This window comes from Arctopsyche grandis, chromosome 7, assembly GCF_051622035.1.
Source record: "Arctopsyche grandis isolate Sample6627 chromosome 7, ASM5162203v2, whole genome shotgun sequence".
In the NCBI taxonomy this organism is placed as follows: Eukaryota; Metazoa; Arthropoda; class Insecta; order Trichoptera; family Hydropsychidae; genus Arctopsyche; species Arctopsyche grandis.
In genome coordinates, this window is record NC_135361.1 from 2,839,318 (window position 1) to 2,856,839 (window position 17,522).

Here is a 17,522-nt window from a genome sequence, read left to right on the forward strand (position 1 = left end):
AATTTTGGATAATCGAAAATTGATGAGCTATTATATGTATATTTTATCAGATTGGGTAATATTTTAAATAGTAAAAAAACAGTATTGGCTGAACCATCTAGCGATCAATAACATTTTATTAAATCATTATATTACATTTTTAATATTGAGAATAATATTCTTTTTATTTATTAATATAATACCATTACATGTACATATTTGATCACAAAAGAATTGATTTTTTATTTATCTTTCAAAATAATTTGAAAATTCTACATCGAATATGGACGTAGTTGTACTTAATTAATATACATACAATAATAATTAGATTTAAAATAGTAATAATTTCATTATGCTAGCAATAAACACTATCAGACGGGAAACGTTGGCATATTTGGATGGGTGTGTAAACAAACAATTATTGCAAAAAAATGAATAATAATTGTTGATTGTAACATTTTTATAGAAGAACAGTCTTTGACATGTTTCTAGGGTGGCCGTTGGGTATAAAAGTTTAAAATAAATATAATAAAATAAACTAAATCGAAAACAATTGCGAGCCATTTTATCCCTAGGAACACCAGCCCAGTCAAAACAACTGTCATCTGTAAAATGTTATGCATTTGAAGAAATCAATACTTAAGTATTCAAAAGTAGCATATCGATATTTAAGAACAATAAAGAAATATAAGTATCCTATACATTCATAGATTAACACTTAATTAATATTCAATTCACCAAAAAACCGGTATAAAATACATTTGAAAACGTAAAATTAAAAGAATACAGTGGCTTTAGAATTTTTCATACGAATGACTTGGCCTTGTGGCGATAGATTTATAATGATAATAAAAATAAAAAATATTTTTATATAATAAATGTATACATTTAAAAATACTTTTGATTGCGCTTCATCTATTTAATTAATCAATAATGATAATAATAATAATAAATTATATGATTTATTTTATACAAGGTTTGTTTCGTGAGAATTCATTACGACTTCCGTGTTCCATGTTCAGTACATGTTCCTTAGCAGTTCGTCCGGAGAGATCATGCCATCCTGAAACATTAATAACATTAGCACCATCGAACTTAAGTTTTTGCACCTGTATTTAATAGTATTGGTACCTGGTTGGTGTCCATGAACTTGCGAACAACAGTCCTGGTGAGTTCAGGATTGTTCAAGAGCTCGTCAACGAACCAATCGATGGGCACACTGAAAATAATTTTAATCATGAATTTTAAACCATTAAAAAACTTTCTGCACGTTATATTTGGTATATATATTTGCTATATATAAACGGTTGATTAATGTTTTCACTAACTGTACAATTTATCATTAAATTAGTGAAATAATTAACACAATTACATCACCTCACTAAGATTAATAGTATGTGTTCTGATTGTATACATACAATTTTGCACACTCTTTTTGATTACATATAGACTAAAATAAAATTATAAACACATAAAACATCATAACATGATGTTTTATGTGTTTATAAGTTAATGTTTATGTGTTTATGAGTTATGGACGTGCGAATTCCATTGGATCCGTATTGTTTGAGCGTGTGGAATCTATGGTCGACTTGGGTATCACTTTTGATCCTCAATTCACCTTTCACAACCACATCAAGACAGTCGCTGACGTTTCCTTTCGTCGACTTGGATTTGTCTTGAGATATGCTAGATTATTCTCCAACCCCTTGTCTTCTCGCTTGTTAGAAGTAAGCTAGAGTATAATGCGATTGTGTGGAATCCGCATGAAGGAAACTACTCTCTTATTACCGAAAAAGTGCAAAAAGCATTTCATCGTTTTCTTTATAAGAAAGAGTATGGGTACTACCCATATCTCTATCCTACTTCTTTCCTTTTGGGCATGCTTGGGTATAATTCCCTTGAACTTCAGAGAAACTTCTCGTTAATTCGTTTCGTTCTCCAGCTATTGCGTGGTATACGTCATGCCCGTTGTTGCTGGAACAGTTGGGACTTTATGTCCCTAATAATTATGTGCGTGGTAGACATCATCATTTGATGGTTGTACCTGCTGCTCACACAGTTCTTTTTTGAATGGCTCCTATTCCAAGAGCTATTCGACTTCTCAATGAAATTGTTGCTGCCGTCCCTGAATGTGATATTTTCCACCTTGGTGAGCGTAGATTATCGAATGTTATTTTAACATATTTATCTGGTAACCTGCGCTCATCATTACTTTCTTAATTTGAATGTGATGTATGAGTCTTAATCTACTCTCTTCCATTTGGGCCTCGCTGTGATTTTATTTATTTTTATTCATATTTTGTTTTATTTATTTTACTTTTTCTTTCTGCTTTGTACATTTTTATGTACTATTTTAATTGTATTATTATTTTCCTTTTGTTACTTTATTATTATTATTTTATTTTACCATGTTTTCTGCTTTTTAATTTGTCTGTTTTTTACTTATTTTACTTGTATTTATATATTTGTTAAATGTAGGCCATTATGGCGCATTAGGTTCTTCCTATAATGCCACAATGGTCCAAAACTATTAATAAATAACCAATAAAAAATAAAAAAAACATGTAATTACATGTAGTTTGAAAAAAAAAACATTTAGTTTGAGATTTTTGGATGATAATAATTTTGAAGTTGTTTTATTATGTAAATTTATGCTTCAAAAGTGTATTTTTATGTGCAGTGCCGGTTTTAGGGGGGGGCTGGTTCGGGCGGCGTCCGAGGGCGCCAAATAAGTTAGGGCGCCGCACGATGCGCCAAAGGCGCTCTAAAATTTAAAATTGGAGCGCCAGAAGCCATACAAAATTTTAGATTAGAGCTCTTCAAGCCGAAATTTTTTTTAAGGGTATTTAGAAAAAAATTCCCGAGAGCGCCATTGGGTGTAAGACCGGCACTGGTTATGTGGGACCTAATTATGTATATAAGTTACCTTTCTGGGAGTTTATCTTCCAATTGATCAAGGAAACCGTGATCTTGGGGTGTGTCCAACATGTCCAAAAAGTTATCTGTGGGTCCCATTCCGATGCCTGCAACGGAAAACATAACTTCTAGTACTGTTTATAATTTATGAATTTTGACTCCATTTTAAGTTGCTTTACCATTGATTGGTTCTTGTCCATGAAGAGTTAGTCCCCTCTTGCCAAATCCACGAGCCGTCATCATCTCGGTGTTCTTGAACCCTCTGGTAGCCCTCGGTTGCTTGGTTCTGGGCAGAGACCTAGCACCGGCAGCAAGAGCCAACCAAAGGCTGAGGGCAGCGACGATCATATGAATAGACAGCCTCATTTTCTGGAACAAAACAAATAAAATAAAACGTTATTTAAAATTATTAAAAATTTATATTATGTATTAATTGATGCGGTGCAAACGATCGAAAAGCGCCAGACAGACTGAACCACAGATTAACGACACGTGTACCTTATGCGTGCGCACTGCTCGCACTTACACTAAGCGAAATCTATCCGAAGTCCCTGTATACGTTCTATGCTTCTGATACTTAATTCTGATACTAGTTCCGAATTTTTCCTTATTAAATTATTAAAAACTCGCCAGAAAGATCCAATTTTAATAATTGCATCTGTGCACATCGAAAGGTCACTCGTCATCTGATGTGCAATTTTTCATTCACGAAGTCGAGAATTGCGTTTAAAGCCGCCATCCAGTTAATCTGTGGTTCAATCTGTCTGGCGCTTTTCGATCGTTTGCACCAAACCCGTATTAATACATCATAGCTCAAATGTAAGAACATACATCTAACAATTTGCTATGGTTGAATACAATGATGATTATTAATACGGGTATATATCTCTAATCATTCGACAATTTAATTAATCTATAAGCTTTAGCTCATCAATCAAATTTGTTCACTGTAATAATTCAAACATGAGAGCGACGTAGCTAATATGCAAACAAGCAGTTGCCCCGAATTGACTATCATGAAATATCTATGCACATGATGTAATAAAATTTATAATTTATATTTATATATATTTTAATAGTTGATTATTGTTGAATTTTTAATGGTCATTTGGAAAATGCATAATAAATAATTCAACTGTGCTGAAAAGATGCATTAAATTGAATGAATCACATGAAACTTTAAAGGTGTTATATTGCGGGACGGTGATGGTGAAATGAGACAGGGGGAGCTATTTTAAACAATATTTATTTTCATGGCTAGTTTTACAAAATGTTTGGCTTTTTATTTTACATCGCTTCGTTTTGGTCATAATTTTTCACTAAAGCAAGCACATAAACCTGTGTATGTTCCAATTTCGTCTACATTGGAATCAAAATTTCTAGCGTTGGGCTTAATTCACTTTCGCACTTATCCAGGAAGAGATTGCTTTATGCAAGTTTATGAACCATTTGTGGGTGTACCATTTTATGACAGCGGGGTCAGTTTACTGGGGTAAGTTCACACAGTAACATTATTTTTCCTTTTATGAATTAAATTTTGTACATGTGCGAGAGCTGTCAGTTTGCGGTTTTGTGTTTTTGCACTGTTTGCTTTGAATAAAAAATATTTTTGGTGTATTTATTTATCAGAATTTGTTATTGCTATGAAATGAAATACAAACTGCTTAGTTTCGTTCAATGTAAAACACAAAGTAGGTATAAAAGTCGACTGAAAAAGTCAAAGAAATAACTTTATGTATCAAGGAAACGAAGTTTCTTTTCATGGGATGTTATTTGGATTCAGTTCTTAAGTTATCGTCGACACCTTCCGGCGACAAAGTTTCCATATACATACATCTGTGACGTAAGTAATGTACTTGTGCAGACGTGAAAATATCGCAAACGAGATTGCATTCAGAAGTAGCAATTTTGTGAATCTTATTTTAACTACATGCATACGATTTGTATATGTACATAACATTGCAGACAGTATCTTTTTTTTAAATTAAGTAGTATTAAACAAATGACTGAAGAATTCTCTATTATATTTTATTTCATTTAATATGTCAACTGCCAAATGCAAGCTGAAAAAACAAGATTGACTTTGATGTAAAATTTAATTTTTATCAATTAAATTAAAATTTTCAGTTTTTTTAAGTGATATATTTGTATCAATTGATTTAAAATAAATAAATTGATACAAATATACGTATATTATATATATACTGTAAACCCACAATGGTCCAAAACTACTATAAATAAATAAAATGCAGGTAACAGGTATCCATACAAACGTGAGGTTTTTTATAATTTTCAAACGTTTTTAGTTGAGATTCTGATATATTATATTTCGAATAGACGTATAAGTAATAAAAACTACAAATTACATTCTGAAAAAGACATCATTAAAGGCTAAATCCCCAGAAAGAACATTAAAAAGTCATAGTTAACTGCGTTAATTTACAAAATTTAATAAATTTAATAAATAAAACAATGACATCTATAAAACTTCATTACTTGCAAATATACACACCTATGTATGTATGTACATATGTACATATAATTTTTATTTTTATTTTATTTTACATATATATATTCCAGGAAGGCTTGACAGGAAGACGCCAATGCGCCTTCCCTGACACATAGATCATTGTATTTCAAGAAGCCGAAGAACACGAAATTAACAATTAATTAATTAATTCATTGAGACATCTATAGATTTAAACTTGCACATATTTTTTTACAAATTGTACATACATTAAATACAGAAGATTTGTGACATCAGGTAGGATGGTTTTAGTTTATTTACGTATCTTGAGGAACCGTTTCAACAAATTCTCAAACTCTGATAATCTTTAATACTGCTGGTCAGACTTGAATATTTGTGATTCCTAGTCGATCGTTTCTTATCAGAGTTTGCCAATTTATCTGATTTCATTGTTGAAACGGTTCCTCCATCAAATTGGCAAAACTCATCCTACTCGCTGTCACAAATATCTGAATTTGATTTATGTACAATACGTAAAAAATTATGTACAAGTCTAAATCCATAGATGTTTCTATGGATTAATTAATTGTTAATTCAGCGATTTATGTAATAAAAAATGCTGCAATGTTTGTAATTAATCGTCTTGGAAGGCTCATTGGGGTTTACCTGTTAGACCTTCCAGGTAAATATCTATGTAAAAATAAAATAAAATAAATTGTAATATATACATAAACATGTACATGTAGATATATTTATAATAGTTCAATTGGCCCGCTTGGTTTTGTACGTGGATATAAAACGAATCAACAATATAATTCAATATATTTAATAGACCTAATGAAGGTTAAGTATCACTTTGGATACAAATAAAAAAGGAACCTAATATTCTAATATTCTAATGGATACCTATAAGGAAATTAACGACCCAATAAAAGTACTGCGAAATTATACATATGTAGATATATGTGTACTAGAAAATTTTGCTAGAAAGTTCCTCTAGCCATTTAGTGTCGAGTTTGTTTATTTGGACAAACTTTTGTTATTATAAAAAGAGGTGTCTCTAAAGCCTAGTTAAGAAAATAGTATTTTTTAGGTATTTAATGGATTCGGAGCTGTGCTTAAGTGACGTGACATGTCGCCGACCATTACTCGCCTAATTAATGAGCATCACATCCTTGTGATTATCCTTTTGCGCACCAGAAAGGGATGTGTATCCGAGCGTTATCTCTGACTTGTGAGACACATTCATCTTCTTAAAAGGCGAATAATTAAACGATTTGAAACGCCCCCTTATTTACCCAAATTACCGTACATAGGCGTAGCTACAGTTCCACAAAACGATTTCAGCAACATATGTAATAATCCATAAAGGGATCAATTGACTAATTTTGAATTGATTAAACTCATCAAAATGCCACGTTTCATTTGAGCTTATTACAACTATTTAAGTGGATCTTCTTATGGTTATATACATATATACATATGTATATGTAACATTATACTTATTCAGAACTTAATGCTATTTCATACTTGAACAAATTCAATTCAATTTATGGGATTAGTATCGGAAACTTGCAGTTTGTAATTTGCCACTGAAAGGATTAGAATTTGAAGCATCATTGAACGTGAGCGACACTAGCTTGGGTATATCATTAATTCAATCTAAAATAAACCAGCTTCGATAAACTCTGTAGCAAACACATGGCGTTGGGAAAATTTATTCGAATTTTTTACAATTAAATAAATAATATCTTAATATTTGTCTACGGCACGCACTACAGAATATACATATCTAATATACATATAATTTCGAAAGAGACTTTGTATGTTGGTATTGTTGGTTGAGAATTGGTTGGGAACTTCGTAAACAAGTCGAAATTTAATAAAAAAACAAATGAATATTTACTATTAGATTCGCCATGTTTATGCTATTTATATTACAAATACTGAGCGACGCCGGGTGAAACAACTAGTATAAAATAATTTGGAGAGTAAATTTATTTATGAAATTATTTGGAAACTATTAATATTGATTGATTAAACTAGCAAGATATATTAATAGACTATTAATTAATATAATAATATTGAATGTTGATTAATAGAAGTATTGAAGAAAAATAAAAATTTAATAAAATTTATATTTAGAGGCACGTGGAAACAAAAAGTTCACTAAGGTATTTATTATATTAATTTTCAATATCTACATATATATTATAGAACAGAGCATATCGCATCGTTTTCAGAAGAATTCATTGAAAATCTTATTAAAAATATCAGCAGTGTAGATCTTATTTTGAAAGAAAGAACTTCAACGTCTTCTTCTATCCCATAATCCCTTCTAAAGAGATTATAGCATTATACGACTCTTTGTATGTGCATTATAAATATACATACGTGAACACGTATGAGACCACATATGTAGATATACATACATACATACATATTGTTAATTTACTTGAGTCACGTTCATCAAAAGTAATTTGCTGAAAGCCGGTGTAACTATACTAATTCTATATATACACATATGAAATAAAACTAACCGCTTATGAACCAGTTCAACAACTAAATCAATTAAAAAAATTATAAAGTCGATATAATTGAAAGTGGCATAAGTCCACTTTTCTTCATTACGAGTAATATCTCGCAAAATATTAAATAAAATGTTTTGCGTTTAACAATATTTAAAAATACCGGTGGCCTGTAATTAGTTTATTCGAGATTTTGGACATATCGAATTAAAAAAAGTGATAAAAATTTGTGAATTTAATCATCAAACAGAAATAGTGATTTTGGAACTGAAAATTGGACTTCCGCCTCTTTTAAATATAACTGCTTATAATGTATAATATTGTTGCGTAGGGGTGGGTGGAGGATCCAAATGAAAGGCAAAAGTCGCTTCAAAGCATTTATTGGGTGATTAAGGAGGTCCACGCACAGCCAGTGCTCCTTCCAGAATGCCCTGATATGGCCTAAGTACCTGCTTATAAAGGGCAGGTCGCTCACTGCATCTTCCACGATCGTTTACTTCTCCATTGTTTAGGCATGTACTGTCTCAGGCACGCAGTCTCACGCTTTCACGCTCTCAGTTCTGATTAAACTCTAGTGGGAAGTGAGTGTCGTTATCAACCACTTAAAGTCCCGCTAGGTCAATTCGGGGGTCTCCATTGTTAACCCCCGACTGCACTTTATGCGGGGGCGGATAATCCTTAATGCACTTAACCGGTGGCTTATTTTTGCCTACGCTACAATATCATCTAATGTATAATTTCGAAAGAGACTTTGTATGTAATTATGTATGTATGTATTTAACTATATTTGGTTGGGAGCATCGAAAACAAATCAAATTTACTATGACGATTCAATAAATTTAATAAAAAAACAAATGAATATTTACTAATAGTTTCGCCATGTTTAAGCTGTTTCTATATTATAAGCACTGAGTGAATCCGGGCAAAAGCACTAGTATTATATAAGTAAACATCGGATGTCATTATTTTCCTATTGCGACCTAGTACAGGTTGGTTCACCCATTAGTCCAAGTAAGCTTGATATTATGTTGGTGAATGAATCCAATGTGTCAGCAACGATGATCCTATGCCCAAAAGGAACTGCGATCATCCCTGAGGACCTATATCATGATGCATTACAAATTGAGCTTCTGTTTTTGTCTTCTGTGAGACCTGTTTCAGCTTGTTCATCTGTTGGGATTCCTTCATCACGGTGGAATTTTGCTCGCGTTGATTCTGAATTGGTTTATAATGAGGTTCGTTCTATGGACTGGCGCCAAATGTACCTCATGAATACTGGTGATGCTGTTGAATTTTTGTATAACACACTATATAATATTTTTGACAGTTATGTTCCTCGGTTCATCAGTTATCCTAATTTAGAACTACATCGTCGGGTTTTTCCACCGTGGTTTGGGTCCAAACTTATAACTGATGTTCGTGCAAAATGGTTGTCTCATAGAAGATGGAAACGTAGCCAATCATTTCGTGACTATGAGAAATTTCGGATTCTTAGGAAGATCGTGAAACGTGGTGTGAGTGAGCGTTATACCCTCTATCTCAAAGAGATGGAGAGTGCTATCGCTAGTAATCCTCACCACTTTTTCAGATTTATTAAGAGTAAGCATATTTCACATGGCCTTGAGCATTCGTTCTCATTTAATAATAAAAGTTGTGTCGGTCCTGAGATCGCTAAAGCTTTTGCTAGTTTTTTTAGCTCTGTATTTGATCAGAGATCACCATCCCTTGATGCTAATTTGGCTTCCCAAATTGGTACTGAAGGTGTTATTATAGACATTCCGCGGGTCTCGCTTGGAGATGTTAGGATAGCAATTTTGAAGCTGAAAGGGTCTGTTGGGCCTGACGGTGTGCCCCCTGACGTATTAAAGGCATGCTGTAATTCGCTCTTAGAGCCTCTTCAGTTTATTTTTAACCTTATTCTGGATTCTGGTAATTATCCTGAAAAATGGAAATTATCTAGAGTCATTCCCATTCATAAAAGTGGCTCTAAAAATGAGGTTGAAAATTACAGACCTATTGCTATCATCTCGGCTATTCCCAAAATTTTCGATAATATCCTTCACCGTTTGATTCTTTTGCAGTTCAAAAGATTGTTGTGTGATGAGCAGCATGGTTTTTCACCATGTCGTTCCACTACCACTAATCTTGCCTGCTTTTCATATTATACCATGTCTAAAGTTGACCGTGGACAACAAGTTGATGTAGCCTACTTTGACTTTCGAAAAGCATTTGATCTTGTCAACAATGACGCTCTTATGATCAGATTAGCTGAAGTGGGCTTTTCTCCACGTCTTCTTAAACTCTTTGCTTCTTATCTTAGTGATAGGAAGCAATTTGTTAGATATGGTATTTATGAATCTCCTTCATTTTTTACGCGATCTGGTGTAACTCAGGGGTCCACCTTAGGCCCTTTACTATTTACAATAGTCATTAATAACCTCCCAAAAGTACTACGCAATGCTTCATGTCTCTTGTTTGCTGACGACGTTAAACTATTCTTTGCTGTTAAGGATGAGAGGCAAGCCTCTCTCCTTCAAGCTGATATTAACGCTGTTTTAGAGTTCAGTTCCAGTTTAGGGCTTGAACTGAATACTAGTAAATGTGCTATTATGAGTTATGGACGTGCGAATTCGCTCTATTGTCACGGATATTCCATTGGATCCGTATTGTTGAAGCGCGTGGAATCAATGGTCGACTTGGGTATCACTTTTGATCCTCAATTCACCTTTCACAACCACATCAAGACAATCGCTGACGTTTCCTTTCGTCGACTTGGATTTGTCTTGAGATATGCTAGATTATTCTCCAACCCCTTGTCTTCTCGCTTGCTTTTCAACTCGCTTGTTAGAAGTAAGCTAGAGTATAATGCAATTGTGTGGAATCCGCACGAAGCAAACTACTCTCTTATTATAGAAAAAGTGCAAAAAGCATTTCTTCGTTTTCTTTATAAGAAAGAGTATGGGTACTACCCATATCTCTATCCTACTCCTTTCCTTTTGGGCATGCTTGGGTATAATTCCCTTGAACTTCGGAGAAACTTCTCGTTAATTCGTTTCGTTCTCCAGCTATTGCGTGGTAATACGTCATGCCCGTTGTTGCTGGAACAGTTGGGACTTTATGTCCCTAATAATTATGTGCGTGGTAGACATCATCATTTAATGGTTGTACCTGCTGCTCGCACAGTTCTTTTTCGAATGGCTCCTATTCCAAGAGCTATTCGACTTCTCAATGAAATCGTTGCTGCTGTCCCTGAATGTGATATTTTCCACCTTGGGGAGCGTAGATTGTCGGATATTATCTTAACATATTTATCTGGTAACCTGCGCTCATCATTACTTTCTTAATTTGAATGTGATGAATGAGTGGAATCTTAATCTACTCTCTTCCATTTGGGCCTCGCTGTGATTTTATTTTTTATTCATATTTTGTTTTATTTTATTTTATTTTTTCTTTCTCTTTTGTACATTTTTATATACTATTTTAATTTTGATCAGTGTAAACAAAGAATGGGATTTATGGATTTTATTTTTAATTTTTACACTTTTGTTATTTTTTTTTTTTCTCTCTGAATGATGTATTATTTTCCTTTTGTTACTTTTTTTGTAATTTTATTTTACCATGTTTTCTGCTTTTGCTTTTTTCCTTTATTTACAGTTTACTTGTTTTTATATCATGTTTTTATATATTTTTCAAATGTAGGCCATTGTGGCGCATTAGGTTCTTCCTGTAATGCCACAATGGTCCAAAACTATTAAATAAATAAATAAATAAATAAATATAAATATTATTTGTATACTTTAAAGTTTGATTTGAAGCACAATATTTTTATCCAGCTTCATCTCAATGATTTATACAGTTTAAAATGAATAATATTGATGCAAATCAACTCTAATTTAAACAAGACAGCGCCACATCTCATACACTTCATCAAACAATCGATAAACATACTGTCCTAGATGTTAAATGGTCACAACATTGTCAAAAATGGCGAGATCAATGTCTCTACGATCATGCAATTAAACTCGTTGGATTACTTTCTTTGAATTTCAGAATCAAGGAATATACATAATTGTATCATTATTCTACATATGTATAAACTGCCTACATTTTATCTATACATCCATATATAAAATCATCGATTTTAGAGAGTCTTTAATTAATATTATAAGCATTTATAAGAATTGTAAATAGGTTGTTGAGCTCTTTGTCCTATTATGCTGTACATTAACATTAGAATAATATAATACTATGATTACTAACCAAATTAAATTAAATTGTAAAATAGAAAATGATCAGTAGATCAGTAGCTATTAAAATAGATATAAGATGTATTCTAAGCCCGGTTTAAATTTCAAGGAATTTGACTTTTAAAGCCCTCAACATGAGGCCACCACCCCCCCCAACGAATACAGTCTAAGAGACCCTTTCTTCGGAGAACGAGACGGTTGTTCATGAATATCGCACAAGAACAACCGCACATCACTGTTCTAATAAAAAAAACACATTGTACAAAATAAACAGCAACGCATGAACACATAAAGCGCGCATGCGTTAGGAAATAATACCTGAAATGTGCCGTGCGAATGCACGCACACCTCAAGTAAACATATGTACATGTATGCATGTTTATACGTGCATGTATTGTGAACACCATTTCGTAATAATAAAAAGCATTTAAAAATCAAATTGAATAAAACAATTGAATAATTTCAAATGTGTTAGCTGCCTGCATTTTCTCGACAAATGGGAACGGGAACGAGAACGAGAACGGGAACGGGAATTGCATGCGTTATTATCAGGTTCAGCTAGTATATAATAAATATCCATTTTTAATACGAAAAGTTTTAGTTGATTGACTTTAAACAAAACTGTACAAATAATATGATCGATATTTTTTTTCCAAATAAATTTGTCATAAATCAATTTTTAAAAAGAAAATGATATCTCCTCATCATAAAATATGTCATTTATTCAAGAAGAGTTTCCACGCTAACTGTTGGATCATCTATTACGTATACTGCCGAGTTCCAATTCTGTGTACTGTTGGTGTAAAAAATCTTTCAGCAAAATGAACACAGGTATTGAAGTGGCAATATAGTTCAATTCAGGTGTGTGCATCAGGTGACACTTTCAGGAAATTCCAGTACCGTAAATCGTCCAAGAGGCCATCGCGAGACCAAGTTGTCCGGCGGGAAATCTTCGCGAGATGCGGGAAAATCCGAGACCAGTGGAGTTAACCCGTTTGCTGCCACTGTCTAGATTAGTATTCATGCCGGTGTGGCTAGCGCGACGGAAACGCTTAATTTAAATTGTAGTTTAATCTCGGCAAGACGACAATCTCGAGACGATAGTTTGGATCGAGCTTCAATTTCAGTTTTATCGCCGGACTGGTTATTATTAAAAGATTTTAAATGGAAAGATCAGCTGGGTTAATTGGATTTGGATTCACCTATTACATAAATACAGGTATTCCTCGACTTACGACGGACATACGTTCCTGAAACTGATTTCATTGTTGTAATGGTTCCAAACAAATTGGCAAACCTATCCTCATTTGTCACTATTGTTTAAATATAATTTCAAAGATTTTAAAATGTATCTTATTATCTTATACTATAAAATGAAACTTCACTAGATTCTTCTATAATTTATTCAACGACTAATCTAAAACTTTTCTACTATTTGAACTTTATATGTAGTAGCAAATCTTATCACATTGCATATGTTATTTATTGAGTAGAATGTCCAAAGTTTTAATTTAATGCCACTTAATGACGAAAAAACCTTCAATTTTAATGCTGATGAAAGGAAGACCATGATGTTATATTAAAGTAATAGTGTACTCTATTATCCACTAAAACGGTTTGAATGTATGTAAAAATAAAATAAAATAACAATAGTATGTTTTTATCCTTTTTAGTATTATGTAGAATCAACGTCTCTACTCAGCAAGCTCTAAAAGGATTTATCCTGGGCTGTTAAGAGGGCTGTACACCCGAAACCGTAATTTTGTTACCGTTCCTTTCTTCGATATATATATTGAGTGTATGTATATATTGATTGAATGCGATATATCAATATATATATTGAGTGAATGCGACAGTTGCGCTTTGACCAGATAAAACGTGTTTTAAATTGACAAAATCGAGGGTTCATATTCTACTATTTTCTCCTCCAAAACTGGACCAATTTTTAAAAAAATTTCATCATCGGTATGAGAAAGATAATTTCTGTGCATCTATTGGCGTATTTTTTTAAAAATCGACCCTTAAATAACCACGCTAGACTCTTTTCGTGGGTGTAAAAAAGAGGCGATTTTATAGATGTTTGGCGGCTCCTAGCTCCTATAAAAAATAATTAATTAAAAAAAATAAAACAATAGATGCACCCCAATGGTGGATATCCATAGCATATTAAAAAATAATTTCTCTAGTGCCATAATTGAGGTAGGGAGAAGCATAGTACGTTTGTATGGACAAGGCGCTGCTGTCCAGCCCTCTTAAGAAGGCTGTATACCCGAAACCTTAATTTTGAAGCCGTTCCTTTCTTCGATATAAATATTGAGTGAATGTGACAATATATATCAATATATATACATATATATTGAGTGAATGCGACAGTTGCACTTTTACCAAATAATACCTATTTTAAATTGACAAAATCGAGGTTTCGTATTCTCCAGTTTTCTCCTCCGAAACTGGACCAATTTAAAAAAAAATCATCACCGGCATGAGAAAGATATTTTCTATGTTTCTGTGCTTGTATTTTTTAAAAATCAACCGTTAAATAAGCACGCTGGACTCTTTTCGTGGGTGTAAAAAAGAGGCGATTTTATAGATGTTTGGTGGCTCCTAGCTTCTATAAAAAATAACTAATCAAAAAAAATAAAACCACAGAAACATGCCTTTGGTGGATATCCATAGCATATTAAAAAATAAGTTCTCTAGTGCCATAATTGAGGAAGGGAGAAGTGTAATACGCTTGTATGGACAAGGCGCTAGTGCCCAGCCCTCTTTTTCTTTGTCACCTTAAAATGTCAAATCGTTGACACAATAAAATTTTCCATCCATTGTTGGGTAGTGAAAACTTCAATAAACCGGTCGTCTACTATTATATAATTTTATTTCCAATGTTTACCACTCTTTGAATCGTTCTACAAGCAATCTACCATGATATAAGTGATGCAGATCCAGTTGAGCACCAATCTTCAGTCATCTTGCGATTCAGAAAGATATTACCAGAGGAAATCTTGACCATATTGACTCTATCTCATACACAAAGTCGATACTTAAATAACCTACTTGATAATGAAACTATCAATTTGTGTTAGTTTAAGCACATCGGGCGGTGGTTATCGTGTTAAGGCTGTACTAGTACATATGTCCTCTCGTGCACTGGATTACTGTTCTCTGACACGTGTAATTGACATTAAAAAGGATCACTCGCATAATGCAATATCCTCCTCTTAAGTATTTTATACCTTAAGTACGTTAATGGCCGTTTCGCGTTTTCCGATACACGATAAAAGTTTCACTCGGTCAGACTGGCCGCCATAATAATTCAATTATGCCATACAATACCTACACACAGGTGTGTGCGAAATTCAATTAAATCCGCATAATGTAATCTTAACACGGTTTCTGATTAAGAATTTCACCCACCACCACTCGCATTTTCACGCGTTCCATATATTATATACTATCATATGTAGATATATTTATGCACGAGAGAAATTTAATTTTCGTCTTGTAAATTTGAATCAATCGCTTGAGAATTGTATTTATAGCACAAAAGCGTTAAATTATTTTACCTATGGTCTTGAAGGCATGGTGGAATGTGCGGTTATTAACAGATTCCATTTTTGATTAAAATTTTGAATTTCTGTTACAATTTTTTTATATTTATTTATTTTTTACAATTTCGCCATAGTGACATTACAGATTAGCTATGGCAAATTTATTACAAGACATTGAAAACTCATAATTAACGAGACTAAATACATAATTATTACATACATACACATTAACCATTAAGCCAGCAGTTTGGCTTAATGGTAGCGTATATATTTAGCACCACTGAGATCGAAGGTTCGAGTCGTCTTCAAACTGCTGGTTAGATTTGGGGGTTTTGTGACTCCAAATCGATCGTTTCTCTATCAGAGTTTGCCAATTTTATGAAACGGTTCCTGAAAAATTGGTATTAGATCATTTCCTGTTGTCACAAAATCTGTGTGTATACTTTGTAAAAATTATGCACAGTAATCTGAAACCTATAGATATCTCTATAATTTCGTGTTTATTATGTGTATAAAAAATTGTAATAATAATTGTGCACAAAAATCTACAAATATAAATAGATGTCTCTATGATTATTATTTCTGTACTGATTAATTATTATATGCTATATATTCTGATTGTATTCTATGTATTATTGTATTTCTGACCGTTATCGTACACTCGTCGCATAGGAGCGATCTGTAATGACGAGTGTGCATTGATTGTAACAATAAAAAATAAAAATAAAAATGTAAATCGAAACAATACCTACATCTATGTATGGTCAGATATTACAAACATCGAAAATAAATTTAATAAAAAACAAATTAATATTTACTATTAGATTCGCCATGTTTACGATGTTTATATTTCAAATACTGAGCGAAGCCGGGTAAAACAACTAGTGTATAAATAACACCTATGTACGTATAATAATTCTAAACTAAAATCGCACTAAAGTTTTAACGACATACATACATACATTATAAGATGTATGTCTCTGGAAAGATATACATTTTTGGTTTTAATTTCTTGATGCATTAATAAATATTAATTTCAGTTGAAAATGTTCAAAAGCATGGTAAGTGCTGTATTAAAAATTTCATATTAAAATGTTAAAAAGTATCAACTGTCGTAAAGTAAAATAAATTTTTGTTCCCAATTATGCATAGTTGCACTTTTAACGAGTGACACATAATATATCACAACTTGTACAACTTCAATGCACTTTTATCTCTCTAGGGTGAGTGCTAACGCGTTTTACACAGGTTGTTGTAAAAGTTTTTTAATCGCCACATACCAAACAAAAACTTATTATTTATATTATACCAAGACTCTCATGCGAGACTTCGCATCTTTATAATAATTATTTTTATTTACAATTATACAAGATACGTACTCTATTAACCCTCCCTCACCGAAGTGGGGTATGCGAGTGCCCCAATATTTACGTTTTTCGTAATAACTATGTGGCTTTCAAAGCTATAAACCCTATATTTCTTGAATTCCTAGAATGAACTACAAGAAATCTATTTTAATAAATTTTGTATGATTTAGAAAAGGGGTACATCGTAAAAAAATACATTTATACATTTCTACGTTCCAAAGTATGATTTAAAGGTGGTAGCGATAAGTCATGTTTTTGACCTGTTCGCTTGCATATTATTGTTGATCGATTGATTCATGCGAGAGAAAAAGACAGCTATATTTTCGTAAGCTATTGTTTTCGTCGCTTTTGGTGCGTGGCTATTGAGTCATGCAGTCGCCTGTTGGCCTTACCTATGTGCGTTTGCATGTTGATGCTTGTCGTTATTTTTTAATACAAAAATAGTCAAAAACATGCTATAGGACTAA

At 32.7% G+C, this 17,522-nt stretch overlaps 1 protein-coding gene across 1 annotated transcript in view; it reads right to left on the minus strand.

Annotated features, from left to right (window-relative positions):
• Nucleotides 1–85: 85 nt before the first annotated feature.
• The window catches only part of LOC143914931 (allatotropins-like), a 61,857-nt gene continuing 44,420 nt past the window's right edge, over nt 86–17,522 (minus strand). The window contains exons 2-5 of the mRNA XM_077435341.1: nt 3,078–3,267; nt 2,909–3,005; nt 1,111–1,198; nt 86–1,042 (exon numbers count right to left, since the gene is read on the minus strand). Of these exons, the coding sequence (XP_077291467.1) occupies nt 998–1,042; nt 1,111–1,198; nt 2,909–3,005; nt 3,078–3,264 (417 nt within the window). The 5' untranslated portion in view covers nt 3,265–3,267 and the 3' untranslated portion in view covers nt 86–997. The remainder of the gene's footprint in view (nt 1,043–1,110; nt 1,199–2,908; nt 3,006–3,077; nt 3,268–17,522) is intronic.